Source organism: Sitophilus oryzae, unplaced genomic scaffold (assembly GCF_002938485.1).
Source record: "Sitophilus oryzae breed Bouriz unplaced genomic scaffold, Soryzae_2.0 scaffold_1024_pilon_pilon, whole genome shotgun sequence".
Classification (NCBI taxonomy): Eukaryota; Metazoa; Arthropoda; class Insecta; order Coleoptera; family Curculionidae; genus Sitophilus; species Sitophilus oryzae.
The window spans coordinates 1-17,464 of record NW_022145643.1 but is presented as its reverse complement, the minus strand read 5'-3'; the positions used below and the strand labels follow the sequence as shown (position 1 = coordinate 17,464).

The 17,464-nt window shown below is 33.3% G+C and overlaps 1 protein-coding gene and 1 pseudogene across 1 annotated transcript; both read left to right on the top strand.

The window, feature by feature from the left end:
• The first annotated feature begins 274 nt into the window (after window positions 1-274).
• LOC115875095 lies at window positions 275-11,372 on the top strand (annotated as a pseudogene).
• Window positions 11,373-15,045: 3,673 nt separating this feature from the next.
• On the top strand, window positions 15,046-17,193 carry LOC115875100 (Bardet-Biedl syndrome 2 protein homolog; the record flags this gene model as incomplete). The annotated part of the gene is made up of 3 exons (XM_030890488.1): window positions 15,046-15,171; window positions 16,534-16,696; window positions 16,760-17,193. Coding segments are annotated over exons 1-3 (723 nt in total), but the record flags the coding sequence as incomplete, so codon positions are not given.
• Between the last annotated feature and the right edge of the window lie 271 nt (window positions 17,194-17,464).

The window sequence follows — 17,464 nt, the reverse complement described above, 5'->3', positions numbered from 1 at the left end:
TTTTTTTAGACAATGAAATAGAGACTATTATCAAGAGCAAGTAGGTGGACTTAAAACTCAAATTTACCTGTGTGTCCTAGATTCTTCGCCACATTATAAATTCATTATCTCAAATTAATAATAACATCTCTAGCAAAATAAGTTTAAATCTGTCCAAAAATTGATAAAAAAAATGTTTTTATTAGTGATCTAGTTTCTAAAATAGAGAGAAACAACAAAAATATCCTATTAAAATCAGGGACAGTTTTAGTACTTTTATCAGTACTCTTACTATCAGAGCAGATACGGTAAATCTATTGAGCCAATGCAGGGATTGGATTATATTTAAGTCGTTTATTATTTTGTGAGTGAAAGTACAGTCAATCTTCAGTGTCTTCGAGACGCTGCTGTTGGTTAGTGGTAATATTTAAGAAATGGTAAGTTTCTACAAAACATTCTCGATTTTAACTATTAATTATGACATTATAACAACTTATCATCAAGTTTACATATTATCTCAAGTTATTTTAACAATGGTAGTTTTATAGTTTAAAAAAGACAATATTTTACATTCTTAGATTTTAGAAAATTTAATATCTATTTTTCTAGTTTTATTTACAGGTTTTTCTGCAAATAAATAATTAAAATATCGTACACATAACACCAAAATTTGAGAATAAAAAGAATAATTATTTGTTATAGAATATATACTAACTTTAAAATAACATATTATTTTCTATAATAGTAAACTTGTATGAAAATACTTCATAATATGAATGCGGGTATATTGATAAAAATCTTTATGTTTTTTTTTCAAATAATTTTCAATAACTGTAAAAACAATTCTAATTATTATTTTTTAATTTCCAGTTATTTATATTTCATACATTATATTTTTTTAAAAAAAAAAAAAAAAAAAAAAAAAAAAAAAACAAAATTTGAATTTTATTAATATTAAGCAAGGTTGTTCTCATTGAAGGCATTTTATAATAAAATCAGTTATTGCTCATCAGTCATTTTCGTCTATACAGAACTATTTTTGCTATAAAAAATCTCTGTTGTACATTTTGAAAATTACTTTTGTATATTTTACAGAAGAAATCTCAGGCAAATAGGATATACTTTTAATTGAACTTTAATTACATAAATAAACGTTTCTTGACGTACTATTATAGTTGGTTAACGTAAAAGAAGTAAGTAATTGTAACACCTAGTACAGTAATAATTTTAGCCAATTAGGAAGTCAATAAAATTCCAACAAATGAATAACTAAAAAACAGCTTTAAAACAACAATAATTTTTGAATGAATATTGCTCACATCTGGCTACAGTAGGAGAGCCCAAGTGATTTTGGTATTTAGTCAAGCGCGGCAGAATCAGTGGCGGATCCACAAGTGGGCTTTGGGAGCTCAAGAACTTGTAAGACCTGTTGAACTTGTACACCTATTCTAGGATATTGCCCCTTCATTTTAATGGGTATTTGTACATTTTGGTTCTTTCCAAATACTATGACTTTGGTTTTAGAGGAATTGATCCTCATCCCGTATTTCTTACAGGAGCTTTCAAGTCGCTCCACTAAGGTCTGGAGTTCAATATCAGAGTCGGCAATAAGAACTGTGTTATCGGCAAATCTAATGTTGTTAGTGACTTCGCCGTTGACTTTAATACCGCAATCTGTTGAAGAGAAAGCTTCCTGAAAAATCGCCTCAAAATAAACATTAAACAACGAAGGAGACAGCACATCCCTGTCTTACTCATCTCTGTATATTGACTGGACTGGAATTGTCATTTTCAACTTTCGTGTGTGCTGTTTGTTGCCAATACTTATATATATTTTTCAGAAGTGTTACATCTTTGCTGTCAACTCCCAACTCATACATTTCGATAACGGTTCACTTAACATAACCAAATATTCTGTAAACTTTGACATAACATATCCCTTTTGAAGGCCGATTTTTTTTCTGTTCTTATTTTCTACCTCTTCGTATGGCTATCCTAATCATACAAACCGACAGATTAATCAGAAACATCTGGGGCACAGGCACTATTAATATCTATCCGAAGTATTTCCTCGTGCCTTTTTAATCTTTACATTTTTGAAAATCTGTACACTCTCCCCACACCAGTAAGAGACCATACATTATCATAAAACCGTTTTTTAGCCATCTAATTTTCACATTACAATATTTCCCCACGACACGCTCGAGGAAATTCATATTTAGCAACTTGGGCTCCCCTACTACAATGCTTTGTCCACAATCAACATTATTATTATTTATTTTGCAGATTATGTACGTCATTACTTGTTTATTGCTGATATTCTTTAGCCTGTTGATAAACAAACACAAATTTATTGTCAACATAGTTAAAACGTTGCCCCGAGATTTTCTGTAAGTCATTAGGCCTTTACTTTACTAATACTGACAATACTAAATTCCAAATGTGATTTTTAGGGCAATTCGACGTATGCTTAAGCTAAACTGGAGACTGAATGAAGTTGAGAAAAACGGAGACACTATTTGCAAGATTTTTGGGCAAATTGCCAAAAAATATCCTCATAAAATAGCTTTATATTACGAAAATGAGAAGTGGACTTATAGAGAGGTAGATAATATTTATACATTTATAGAATATGTCATTAAGATAGATACTACTGCAATTTTATTTCTATAGCTTGATTTGTTCAGCAACCAGATAGCAAACTATTTTGCAAGCAAAGGATACGTAAAACATGATACTGTAAGTCTACTACTTGAGAACAGGCCGGAATATATAGCAATATGGCTTGGTTTGTCAAAAATTGGAGTTATTACAGCTTTGATAAATACAAACTTAACTTCCAATCTTCTGATCCATTCTCTGAAAGTAGCAAATAGCAAAGGATTTATTTTTGGATCTGACTTTTCAAAAGGTAAATAAATATTTTCTAGTTCATAACAAAGTAAGTTATATGTATTTTTTTAGCTGTTTCTGATATAACTGACTCCATTGCCGACATACATTTATTCGAATTCAATGATAAGTGTAAAGATGAATTGTTAAAGCAACCTTCAACTTTACCAGACGAGATATTAAATGTAAAACTGAAAGATACGTTATGTTATGTTTATACTTCTGGAACAACCGGTCTACCCAAAGCTGCCCCAATATCACACAAAAAGTAATTTTCAGTACACAGCGAGATATCTATGCATATTTTCAAGAGTTTACAAGTTTACATTTCACTTGATGAATATAAGTTTGTTTCTGAGTAGACTCTCCCACACTTTGTTTTATACGTGTGGTAAACAGAAATAAAAATAATATATAATATTCATTTAATTCAAAGAGTTCTTCATTAAAAATTACAGTTAAAATACCAGGGATGTCCAAGAAGCCGTCGATGTTTTCTGTCTTTATATGTGAATTGAACATTCAATCAGAAGAACCATTATACCTAGAATTCATCATGTTTTACTTGTTAACAACTTTTTGGTAGTCTCATTAACGTATTATATTTTTTAGGCTTGTTTTTCTTGGTTACACAATTACTTACATGTTAGGATTGACAGAAAAGGACACGTTTTATAATCCATTACCATTATACCACGTGGCTGGAGGTTTATTTGCCATTTCCCAAACACTATTAGTAGGGATTCCCATAGTCTTAAAGAAGAAATTTTCTGTCAAGAACTATTGGACGGATTGTGAGAAATTTTGGCTGCACAGTGTGAGTAAAAAGCAAACTATTATGACAGGAATTTTAAGTAACATTTATTCATTAATTTTAGATTTCTAACTACATAGGAGAAATATGCAGATATTTATTAAGTGTTCACAACCCCGATAAAACCAGTCAATCATAAGGTTCAAAAAATGTTCGGTAACGGTCTAAGACCGGAGATGTGGGATGCATTCGTTAAAACGTTCAAAATTCCACATATGTATGAGGTATACGGATCTACTGAGGGCAATGCATCTCTTGGTAAGTAATTAGTAGTAGGAAAGCTTCATTCAGAACCTCCCAATTAGTGGAATAAATTAGTGGTTTCAATTACACTTTATATCTTTTAGTTTACGATCATTCACAATGTCTAAAAAACACAATTAAAATTAATAAAATATCCTAGCACATTCCTAGCAACAGCTTGCTATCTGTTGTATCCTTTGAATAAGAAGACTAAGGAAGGAGCATAATGCTATCCATGTATTCATGCATGGTGGGCGGAAAAGCCACCATAAAAGCTCTCTAGGGTGGGGATCCTTGACAGTTCTGTTTGACGATTCATTTGACACATTTGAATTTGATTTGAAATTTTGTGGATTTGTCAGTCTTTACGGAGCTTATTTTATGTTATTTATTATTTATTCTACTACTGATAGTTGTATAAAGGTAGTAAATCTAGATGGAAATTGTGGCAGAACTTAAATTAACAGTGATATTATCGCGATTTATCGAAAAAGACTCTAAAATAGTTGGTTGTGTAGCGCGAGGTAGATCTCAGCAAAAATTGAGTGAAATAATGGAACAACTTTTCGCTAGTAAGTGACTATATAATATACATACGTGTAGTAAACCGATCATTTATGAAATTCACTTAAATTAACTAAATTATATATTTTTCTTGCATTTTAGCTTTTATTTATTACTTGTCAAAGATTAGATGTCAAAGAATTTAGATACGTTAATTTGACTTACGGACTTTAGCGTATCGGATGTTTGTGTTAATAAATACTTATTATAACTTATCTATTTTTATTAGAATTATATATTTTTATAACAATTTTAATAACTACCAACATTTATTCACAACGTAAAATAAAACAAAAAATTATTGAGTCTACCCCACGTCTACCCTACATCATAGTTTTATATTTTTTAAATAAAATTAGAACGACACTGATAAACCGGAATTTAAGTCGGCCATATTTGAGGCCCATCGCGGTGTACCTAAGATTTTTGATATGCTCCTTCCTTAGTCTTCTTATTCAAAGGTTGTTGTATCCATAGATAAAGCATAATATTTAGCTTATAAAACAATAAACTTTTGATTTCTAACCAAAATTTTTCTTGACAGGTGATAATCAAAGGCCAAAATGACATTCCTCGCAAAATTTTGTAGTATAATTAGTGGAAAAGTCAAAAGTTTGTTAACTTTTTTTCCACTAATTGGAAAATTGCTACCACTAATTATGACGTTCTGAATGCTATTTGGCTTACATTAAAATTAGGAGAACAAACTTACGGTTAATTGAAACTACCACTGATTTCGAGGTTCTGAATGAAGCTGAAGCCTAATTAATCATGGTATCTCATTGCCATATTTTAGTATGTGGTTATTTAGATATTTAAATATGTGTAATAATTGTTTCTCAATTTCAGTTAATCTGGACAGTAAAACTGGAGCAATAGGATTTTTACCTATATGGGCCAAATTTTTAACTCCAGAATCTATCATCAAGTGTGATCCGGATACAGGAGAGCCCATAAGAAATTCAAAGGGTAAATTTTATTACTATTATATTATCATCATCATCTTCAGCTTATTCAACCATATCCAATTATGGTGTAACCTGCCTCACATATTTAGATACTCTCTTTGTAGTTGGGCCTATTGTTGTCTATTGTTTGCTATGCGGGCCCAAGTTATCCCTGCTAATTTCCTAATATCATGGTCCCATGTTAGGTTTGGCTAGGTCTTCTAGGTCTAGACTTCTTCTAGGTCTGTTGATTCCTCTTGGGAACCATGCTGTAATCTTTGTGGTACATCTGTTATCCGCTCTTCTAGCCAGGTTGGTGTTATGCCCATTGCCACTTGAGAGATCTGATTCTGTAGATGATATTTATTACCTGGGTCTTTTGTCGTATCCACTCTATCCTTTTTTACGGTCTTTTTTGGTTATCTCCAGCATATTTCGTTCCATTGAGCGTTGTGCGACCTGTAGTTTCTGCCTGTCTGCTTTCATCGCCTCTTAATTTTAATTTTATACTAGTGATGGTCTTGTTTTTGATTTGATTTAGCTTTCCCTGGTGCCCTAGCCTTCCCCCTTGTCATACCTGTTGATTGCATCCTCTTTCTTCTTTCTTCTCTTTTTTTCCTTGTATTTGATTGCATTTTTTGTTTTTTGTTTTATATAATTACTTAATTTGTGTATTTATATATTTTTGAATGTCTGCGGGGCTGTGCGACATAAAAACATTTAATGTTTTTGTGTATCGTTTTTTTTTTATAATCGCGACACAGTCCCTTTTACCTAATTTTTACTTTTGTTTGTATATTGGTATTTGGAGAGAAGGGTAAATAAACCATTTGAATTGGAATTTGAATTTGAATTTAGATTCCTCATAATGTCTGCTCTAAGTGTCCAGGTTTTGCATGCATAAGTCATAACTGGTAGGACACATTGGTCGAATCTTCTCGTCTTTAGTTAAAGTAGCATTCTAGATTAGAATATGATTGAGTTTCTCCCATAAGTACTTCCTATAAGTATGATTAATAAGTACTTCATGCTAACTTAATTCTTCTGTTGATTTCTAGTAGTAGAGATACGCTGTGTATTAGTTGTCCCAAATATATAAATTTTTTTCTACTCTTTCCGGTGTTATTTATTTCTAATTTACTAGATATTTAGAATGTCTTTTCTGTCTACTAATTCGCTGTACATTACTTTAGTTTTTTTAAATTCATTTTGACACCTACTTTACTGCTAGCTGTATTTAGTTCGTCAATTTGTGCTTGTAGCTCTTCAGGTCTATAGAATTAGAACTATGTCATCAGCGAATCTTAGATGGTTAAGATATCCTCCATCTATTTTTAATCCTTTGTTGGTCCAGTCCAGTTGACGGAAGATTTTTTCTAGTGTTGCTGTAAACAGCTTTGGGGATATCGCATCTCCCTGTCATACTCCTTTGTCAGTTGGTAGCTCTAGGGTTTGTTTTATATCATTACTCTTGCTTTGGCTTCTTTGTATATATTGGCGAGTTTCTATATAAGACCTGTCAATACCATGTTTCTGTAGGACTTCTATTATTGCCTTAATTAATCATAATGTATATAGTTGAAAGAGTTAGCTAGAGTTGAAAGCCTTCTCAAAGTCTATAAAGGCTATGGCTAGTGGAAAGTTCATATTTTTGTGTTCGGCTGATAGTTTCGCTCAGTGTATGTATGTGACCAATCGTGCTGAAGCCGCTTCTAAAGCCTGCTTGTTCTGGTGATTGTGTAGAGTCTAGCGTGTTTTGTATACTATAGTTTATTATTGTAACAAATTACTATTATACCAGATTATTATTATGAATTAAACATATTGTGCAATTAGGTTTTTGCATAAGATGTAAAACAAACGAACCAGGGTTGATGGTGGGAAAAATATCTACCAAGAAAGAATTCTTAGGATACACAGACGAAAAGGCTACACAAAAGAAGATTTTACTAGATGTTTTTACAAAAGGAGACAGATATTTCAACACTGGCGACATTTTAGTGCAAGACGAATTGGGATACTTCTATTTCAAAGACAGAACTGGAGACACTTTCAGGTGGAAAGGAGAAAACGTAGCAACTAGTGAAGTTGAAGGAGTTGTAACAGGGTTCTTGAAGTTTTACGACGTTATAGTCTACGGTGTAGAGGTACATAGATTTTTTATACTTTTTAAGTTAACATAGTCAATTCAACAATTAATGATCAATTGATAATTCGTACAATTATTGATCAATTGATAGCAATTCTATCAATTGTAATTATACCGGGTGCGTCTCAAAAGTGGCTCACCCCCTATAACTTTTTTATTTTTTCAGATTAAACAACGAGATTTGGTATATTAGTATATGACATAAATTGGGATTGATTGAGGTATTCAATTGTTTTCGGTCACTTCCGGTTTCACCGGAAATGACTACAACTTTTGATTTTTAAATGGCACCATCGGTGTTTTTTACTTTATTCGATAGAAAATGAGACTCTGAATCAAATGACATATCATATGTCAATTTTTGACATAGTCTTGACATACTCAAAAACAAATTGTATTTTAAATTTCAATCTAGAGTGCCATGGCTGTGTTAAAAACACTAATTTTTAATCAAGGAGCCTTGGAAAAATAGATTTGATCGTCTAATGTTTTTAGTGTCTTGTCCTGGCCGGTTAAAAGATGCCCAAATCGTATTTTTAATTATATCTCATTTTTTTCAAATGAAACGAGGGTGGTTCATTAGCATATTTGGAAAAAGCATTTTTTTTACGAACAATTTGATACCACACACTTAGTATTTTGAGTCAAATTGTCGTTATGAACTGCATGTTACAATTTCAAATAAACCATATGCGAATATGTCAAAAGTTGACATATGATATGTCATTCGATTCAGAGTGTCATTTTCTATCGAATAAAGTAAAAAAATACCAAGGATGCCATTTCAAAATCAAAAGTTGTAGTCATTTCTGGTGAAACCGGAAGTGACCGAAAACAATTGAATAGTCAATCAATCCCAATTTATGTCATATACTAACATACCAAATTTCGTTGTTTTATCTGAAAAAGTAAAAAAGTTATAGGGGTGAGCCACTTTTGAGACGCACCCGGTATTAACTGTAATCAATAATATATAAATAACTAAGGATCAGTAATATACAGGATGGTTCGAATTGGATATATTGGATCAGATAAAAATAAGTAAAAAAAAATGTATAAATGTATGTTCTGAAATGCTTTGTTTCACAGATACAGGGTATAGAAGTTCCATTTTTATCTCGATTTTTTCCAAATAATTTCTGAACTAACGCTGATATTTAGATGAAAATTGGTGTCTGGGTATTTTTTAACATGAAAAATTCCATTACGATATCAGTATAATTCCTACTTTTAGGGAATTTTACATTTTTTTAGTTGTTTTGAAGAGTAATAACTTTTTTACCGTACCTGTATTACAATATGAAAATTGGTGTCTGGGTATTTTTTAACATGAAAAATTCCATTACGATATCAGTATAATTTCTACTTTTAGGGAATTTTACATTTTTTTAGTTGTTTTGAAGAGTAATAACTTTTTTACCGTACCTGTATTACAATATTAAGTAAAAAATATACGTTTCCGTCACCTTCTATGCAAAAAATGTCTTTTGGCAAAAAACGCTACGAGTAATGGTTCTCAAGATATTTGGAATCGAAATAGTCAATACATCTCATAACTGACAAAAATTACATGTTAACTAGATAATAATTATTAGTCTGGAATAATAAATTTGAAATGTTTTTTTGCCAAAGATTCAACAGAAACTGTTTTATTGTATTTTTTCTACAAAATTCGTGATAATAAAATAAAGTTTCCAAATTTATCATTTCAGTCTATCTAGTAACATGTTTATTTTTGTCAATAATTACATGTATTGACTATTTCCATTTCAAATATCTTGAAAATTGTTGCTCGAAGCGATATTTACCAAGAGACATTTTTACGCAAAAAATTACGGAAATGTATATTTTTTTACTGAGTAGGTTGATACAGGTACGGACGAAAAGTTACTCTTCAAATTAGTTAAAAACATGTAGATGGCGCCCTCTTCAAGTAGGAGTCATACTGTCATCGACATCAAGTTTCACATGTCAAAAAAACAAAAAACACATAGATACCAATTTCTATCCAAATATGGACGTTATTTCAGAAATTATTTTTCAAAAAAAATAAAGAATATGCTGTCCCGGATACAATTCGGACAACCCTGTATACTACCCTGGACTAACCAACTTTTCCTTAACAACGAATATGTATATTCTACTTTTAAACTTCTATCACTCTTCACGTTATATCTTCTTTTATTTTGAACTGAAAAATAATCATCTTGATAAAAAAATAACAATAAACGAAACAAAATAAATATTCCTCTATTAAACTAAACTTGGAAATGACGATCGATGACATTAAACATATAATTTTACATATACAATTACAGCGATCTTTATTTCAAAACCATCGCTGATGCCGGTTTTTTTTTCGGTCAAATTATACTATAACAAACAAGGTATTCCACATTTAAATTTGTTTAGAATACAAGTAACATTTAAAAGTTATTTCTCATTTTTAATTCTATTATACCGTGTAATGCATGCATCGTCGTTGAAAACATAGGATATCACTTGCAAATTTTGAATTCATTGTTCTGATATTGGCTCCCCTGTTAATATAGTTTTTGAAGCTCTGCGTATGCTGAATACACATACCAAGTTTGAACAATTTTGGACAAGCCGATTTTAAGTAATTTAAGGAAAAGTGCATCTATTTTTATATTAAAACTGAAAGGTGACAATGCAAACCAGGCAAATGGCTACGTACCTTATCATCCTATAATTAATTTGTCAATGTCAAATTGTATTTTTCTATTTCGTTACTTTTGCTTTTCCCTCATTCTAACCAGTTTTAAATTACAATACATTTCGGGAACACTAAGCGTAGGTACTATAAGGTAGTACTGTAGACAGCACAACAAATTACATTTGATTATGATAAAACAAGGTTGACAACTTAAGGTATGTTGACATTTGACTGGTTTTGCATTGTTACCTGTTCACTTTTAATTTAAAATAGATGCAGATTTTCTTAAATTACCTACTTAAAATTGGCTTGTCCAAAATTGGTCAAATTTGGCATACGCATTCAGCAAAGGCAGACCTTTAAAAAACGTATGTACGACTTAGCTGTAAAATTAATAGGGGAGCCAATATTTGGATTTGGACAATTCAAAAGTTGCATGGGATTTCTTATGTTTCCAATGACCATGCACCACTCACTACCAACCGGTATAATATTTTTGAACCAAAAATAATATTCGCATTAGCCTTCGCAAATATTGGCGGCAGATATTCGCGATAGTTTTTAAGAGTTTTAAGTTTAAAAGATAAATAATGTTGAAAAATTGACGTTTGGTACATAACTGTTATCATAAATTTCAGATACCCGGTACTGAAGGAAGGGCCGGCATGGTAGCCATCGTCGATCAAAGCAAAACCATAAACCTAAAAGAACTAGCAAAAGAACTGAAATGTAAATTACCATCTTACGCCATACCTATATTTTTAAGGATACTCTTATCCGCACCAATTACAGGAACGTTTAAATTGCAGAAAGTCGATCTGAAAAAAGAGGGTTTTGATGTGAATAGAATAAAAGACGAACTGTACTTTTATGACGCAAAAGTGTCAGAATACATTCCCCTGACGACTGAAATCTATGAGAATATTATAAGTGGCAAAATTAAGTTATAGTTTAATATTTTTATGTGACATATTGCTTGCATGTTTTAGACAAATTTTAGATTTATATTTAGATAAGACTGAGTAGTTACGGTGTTATAAATAAAATAGGTATTTAATATTTTTATACCAGTAAAGAAGAATTTTATAAAATAAAACAACCTCAATATTTTTTTTGTTTTATTCATAGCTTTGATAAATTGGGCTAGTAGCTAGGAAACCACGCGTGGCACTCTGTAAATTAAATAGCAATTCGGTGATTATTGTTTTGTACGATTGGATATGGTTCTTAGTGTCGAAAATTGTGCAAAAGTCATTGATCTGGTTGAAGATAGCCGAAATTATGAATATTCGCTTGGTCCTTGAAGAAGAATGGGAAAACATATTACAATATATTTGCAGCCTTATTAACTGTATGAATCGACGTCTACAGACAGTTCGGGGGAGACAATACAAAATATTAGAGTATTTTTACAAGTTTTTTGTTTGTACACTTAGTTATTACAGTTGATATTTTTCTTAATATCCTTAGTTTTTTTAGTGTAGCGATCAAGAATACTGTCAACTGTCGCTTGGTCATTTGGTTTCCACAGGTTGACTATTAGGGTTTCCGGAACTGGAGCGGTTTTTTGGAACCGAGAATTTCGGTACTATGCCTTTAATGAACCAGGATTTCGCGGTTTTCTCGGTACTTTCGAATGAATGGTAACGTTCGTCAAGTCTGTCCTCGGCTTTAGATGCATTACATCATTTGAAAACTTAGGCTGAGAACATAGTGGAGCGACGAGGAGAGCGGCGAGCAAGCAGCGCGACGCCGACGTCGCGTCTAAAACAAACCTGTGAAGACAAGTACGCGTGAACATAGTAAAGCAAGGGTAAAGCAATCTGCTCGAGCGGTTAGATCGAGCGCCGAGATCGATTCAAATTATTTTGTTTTCGTCGCTTTGTCGCGCTGTAGAAAACGATGGATTTCCAAAAATTAATAGATTTAGTGTTTGTAAGAGAGTTTTGATTGGACAAAAAGATAGTAATCACCATAACCGGTATATTTTAGATAAGTTATCTCTCCAGGTTTTGAAAATTTCAAATTTCATGTACACTACATCTTTTCGTTTGTTGGTTTCTAATAAACTAAATGTTTGCGACACTACTGTCCAGAATTTTAGCTGCTGTTAACATTTTAAATAATAAATAAGCAAATGAAACTAATAAAATTGCAAGTACCTCGCCATTCCTCGCCGCTCTACTATGTTTTAGCACCTCGAGGCTCGATCGACGCGATATCGCGCTGCTTGCTCGCCGCTCTCCTCGTCGCGCCACTATGTTTTTAGCCTAAGGCCTAAAAACATAGTGGTCTAAGGCTAAAAATATAGTGGCCTAAGCCTAAGGCTAAAAACATAGTGGCGCGACAAGGAGAGCGGCGAGCAAGCAGCGCGATATCGCGTCGATCGAGCCTCGAGGTGCTAATACATAGTAGAGCGGCGAGCATCAGATCGCTTTACTATGTTCACGCGTACTTGTCTTCACAGGTTTGTTTTGGACGCGACGTCGCGCTGCTTGCTCGCCGCTCTCCTCGTCGCTCCACTATGTTCTCAGCCTTAGCCCGTGGTTACATTGGATGCGTGTCCATGCGTTTTTTTGGTCGTACGTGCACACAGCAAAAAACAAACAAATGCTATCTACGCAGGCGGTTACATTGCATCGGAGTTTGCGCGTCCGTGCCCGTACGTCAATTTCCGTTGGTCGGATGAAAACAAACTGGTCTGTTTTTTAATACGTGCACGTCCGAGCGATCAAATTTTTCTTCTCTGATCCCAATACAACATTTTCTTCTTTTCATGAGTAGTTATTTTAACTATATCCTCACACAGCATCAAAGTAGTGGCGCTTGTTTTGACAAACTCGACACACAGGACACCATGAACGCGCATCTAATGTAACTACTAAAATAAAATAGTCGTGCGAGTAAATTCCGTCAGCGCTCGTACGTTTAAAAAAACGCACGGACCCGCGTCCAATGTAACCGCAGGCTTAGGCTAAAACAGGTCCGCGACTTCGAGCAAGTACCATGAGTTTATATGAACAATTTCACATGGGTCGCGTATGCTCCGTCCGGATGACGGCCATATACATAAACACATTAATATAAAATGGTATACGTTTAGACTTGAGCACGCACGCACTGATCCTTCGCGAATGCTCAAGTGTAAACGGCTGTGCGCGCACGCTCACTCTGAATCTGTCTGTGCGCGAGCAGCTGCGAACGTGAGCCGTCTGGTGTCGGGTTTTGCTGAAAGGGATTTTATGTGTGCGCGAACGCTCAGTTTGCACCGGCAATTTGTTTTGTCTGCGTTCGTGCGTGCGTGCGTGATTTTTTTTCGATTTCTTTATTAAAATTATGGAGTGGATCAACGAATCTTCGTTATTATTAATTGAAGAATATGAAAAATTGCCTATATTATGGGATGTTAAACATTCTTCGTATTATTAAGAAACCAAAAATAAAATAACGCATGGCAAGACCTTGTAAATAAAATTAATATTGAATATATCGATATTAATGAAATTGCTATTCTAAAATTTGTATCTTTTGTTCGTAATTTTTGGTGTTATTAAATTTTGCAAATATTCACAGTCGGGCCTAGTCATTCTTGTAAAGTTTTTGAACTGATCATAGCTCTCCTCAGACACTAAGTTGTTGCAGTAAATTATATCGATTTCTAAAAATTTGGGTTTGCCAGCGACGATGTTTTCGATTTTTCTTCCTTTTAATAATTAAGCTGTGCATAACAATGACTGCAGCCCCGACTATTTCTTGGTCGTCCATTATTTTCGCCAACACAACTCTGCTGTGCGCGCACAAGTGGATCACATTATTCGTCAAAAATAAGTTTTTAATTTGAACGGAGCCGACAGCGCAAACGAATGCCGTGCGCGCACGCTCAGCTCGTGCGTGCTCAAGTCTAAACGCACCATAAAAACACGCGAACGGTCCGCTCCATCCAAAAGCGCTGTTAAATTTGTTTATAAATTATTTCCTCCTATTTTTGTATTTTTGCGATAAATTTCTACTTACAGCGCTTTCAGATGGAGCGGACCGTCCGGGCGGATATTTTTTTCAATATAGCTCATCCGGACGGAGCATACGCGACCCATGTGAAATTCTTCATATAAGCTCATGGTACTTGCTCGAAGTCGGGAACGCTGCACTTTATCTGAAAGCACTGTAACAGACGGACCGTCCGCGTCCGTCCGCGTGTTTTTTATATCATTGTGTTTATTTATATGGCCGTCATCCGGACAGAGCATACGCGACCCATGTGAAATAGTTCATATAAACTCATAGTACTTGCTCGAAGTCGCGGACGCTCCGTTCCATCTGAAAGCGCTATTATTTACTTTAAATATCTACTATAAATTTCAGATTTGTGATACAAATGCTTGGAATAAGTTTAAAAAATAAATTTCTATGTATGATATATTAGAAAAAAGTGTTTCTGGAATAGTTCATAATTATTTGGAGCTACTAAGTAAAAAATTGTAAAAAAGCGCATATTCAGAGCGTTTGCACAAACACCGGCACCGGCAACCGGCACCATTTGTCGGCAAATTTAGGGCATCAGAGTATGTGTGAAGGAGGTAATTTATTTTTATTGCAATCGATACCAGCACCAGCACCGGTTCCGGTTTTACCGGTGTATATGCAAACGCTCGAGGACAGTAAAAAATCGATTAAATCACCCTGGCTACGCTTCAATATCCTATTTGTTTGTATTTCCCACAATTTAACCTATACTTTCCCATGTTGTTCATTTAATATTTCAATATAACCGAATATACAAATGAATAAACAAGTTAGGCCAGTGTTCACACTGGAATTAGGTTATAAAATAATACCAGCACTTGTGACAATTGGTAAATATGACGGAACGCATCCGTGTATTACCGCAGCTACTAACACAGACAAGGTAATAGAAGGCATATTATGTTTATTATTTTCGATGTATTTAAAAAATAAAATAAAAATTTAAGGCATTTTTACCCTCCTTGAAAGAAATATAAGAAACCTTATATTATATTTCTATACCGGATGCGTCTAACGTGTATAAGTTAGATAAAAAAACGAGATTTGGTATGTTAGTATATTACAGTTGAGGGTTGGAACCTTTGGTGTTACACAGCAAAATAAAAACACTAAATCACCACAATACACCAAAACATTTTTACTTTTATACTGGACGCGCGTTTCGCTAACCATGTTAGCATCATCAGCAGATGATTATAAACTGAACTTAGTTTATAATCACCTGCTGATAATGCTAACATGGTTAGCGAAACGCGCGTCCAGTATAAAAGTAAAAGTGTTTTGGTGTATTGTGTTGATTTAGTGTTTTTATTTTGATGTTAGTATATGACAGAAATTAGGATTGATTGACGTATTCAATTCTTTTCGGCCACTTTCTGTTTCACCGAAAATGACTACAACTTCTAATTTTTAAATGGCAACCTCAGTATTTTTTTTACTTTATTTGATAGAAAATGACATCCTGAATAGAATGACATATTATCTGTCAACTTTTGACATTTTCGCTTAAAACTTAATTATATTTTAAATTTTAATCTAGAGTGCCATGGCTGTGTTAAAAACACTAATCGAATGTTTTCATAAAAATACAAAATTTTCCATAGCAAAAAAGTTTCAGCGATTTGTTAAAAATGCAAATGTTTGAAAAACACCCCGTAACTCCGAAACGGTAACAGATATCGATATGCGGTTTACACTATCATGTTTTTGACAAAAATTGAGCTCCAGATACCGATATTAGTTTTCGTCCAATAGAAAAAGGCGTTTCCCTTTAAAAGCGTCCAATTTGGTCCACCCTGTACATGTAATTCCAACAAGGAGACACCCCTCGGTCGTTATGAACCGCATGTTGCAATTTCAAATAAACCATATTCAAAAATGTCAAAAGTTGACATATGATATGTAATTTTATTCTGAGTGTCATTTTATATCGACTAAAGTAACAAAATAACGAGGATGCCATTTAAAAATTAAAAGTTGTAGTTAAAAGTTGTAGTCATTTCCGGTGAGACAGGAAGTAAAAGAAAATAATTGAGTACGTCAATCAATCCTATTTTATGTCATATACTAACATACTAAATCTCATTTTGTACCCTGAAAAAATAAATAGGGGTGAGCCACTTTTGAGACGCACCCGGTATTTCATAATTATTCGTAATGGACATCTGATACCTGTAAAAAGTTTAGAATCCATGTTACAATTCTTTGTTTCCCTTGTTTGGTTCAATATTTTGATACTTTGTAGATATTAATACACAGTCCTCACAGAAAAAACGCACCAAGTATTGGTAAAATTGTTTGGTCAGAATCTAATAAGGAAATAGCAACTCTAAACATTAACCAAAACATTACAGCTCTAGTATCAGGACAACTTATTCCAAATGAAGAGAACGACGTTCTTATAATTGGTAAACTTTATAAAAATCATCCAAAAGAATGTAGGCATATATATTTTTCCTTAATTTAATCAGGTACTGCTTCACATTTACTAGTGTACCACGTTCACGACAACAAAGACATTTTCTACAAAGAATGCGAAGATGGAGTTAAATCTGTTGCTCTTGGTCAATTCAAGACATACAAGACTCCTGTAATTATGGTGGGAGGGAATTCCTCAGTTCATGGTTACGACCACAAGGGTGACGAGATATTCTGGGTAGCTATAGGTGATATGGTGACCTCAATAATGTTAATGGATTACAACAAAGACGGGAATAATGAGCTTATAGTTTGTTCTGAAGACTTTAACATCAGGATCTACAAGGGGGACCAAATTATCGCAGAACACAATGAAACAGAGGTGGTTACTGGATTGATTTCACTCGCAGAGAACAGATTTGGATACTCGGTATCAAATGGTACTGTTGGAGTATATGAGAACAGTCTAAGGCTATGGAGAATTAAAGTAAATACACTCAAATGCAAAAAAAACGCAACGGAACATTTTTTCATCAAGTTTAAAGTGTTATATATATATTTTTTTAATTTTCGTGAATTTTTTAGCAAACTGTATATAAGTCTATCAACTTTTAATCATAAAGTGTTTTTTTTATAAACTTTAGTATTTGGCTTGGATCAATTAAAGGGTCATTTTTTACCCTAACTTTAAAACTTTCTGTGCAATAATTTCATGAGTGACTTTTCCTAAAACATTATTTTTCTATATCCTCTTCAGA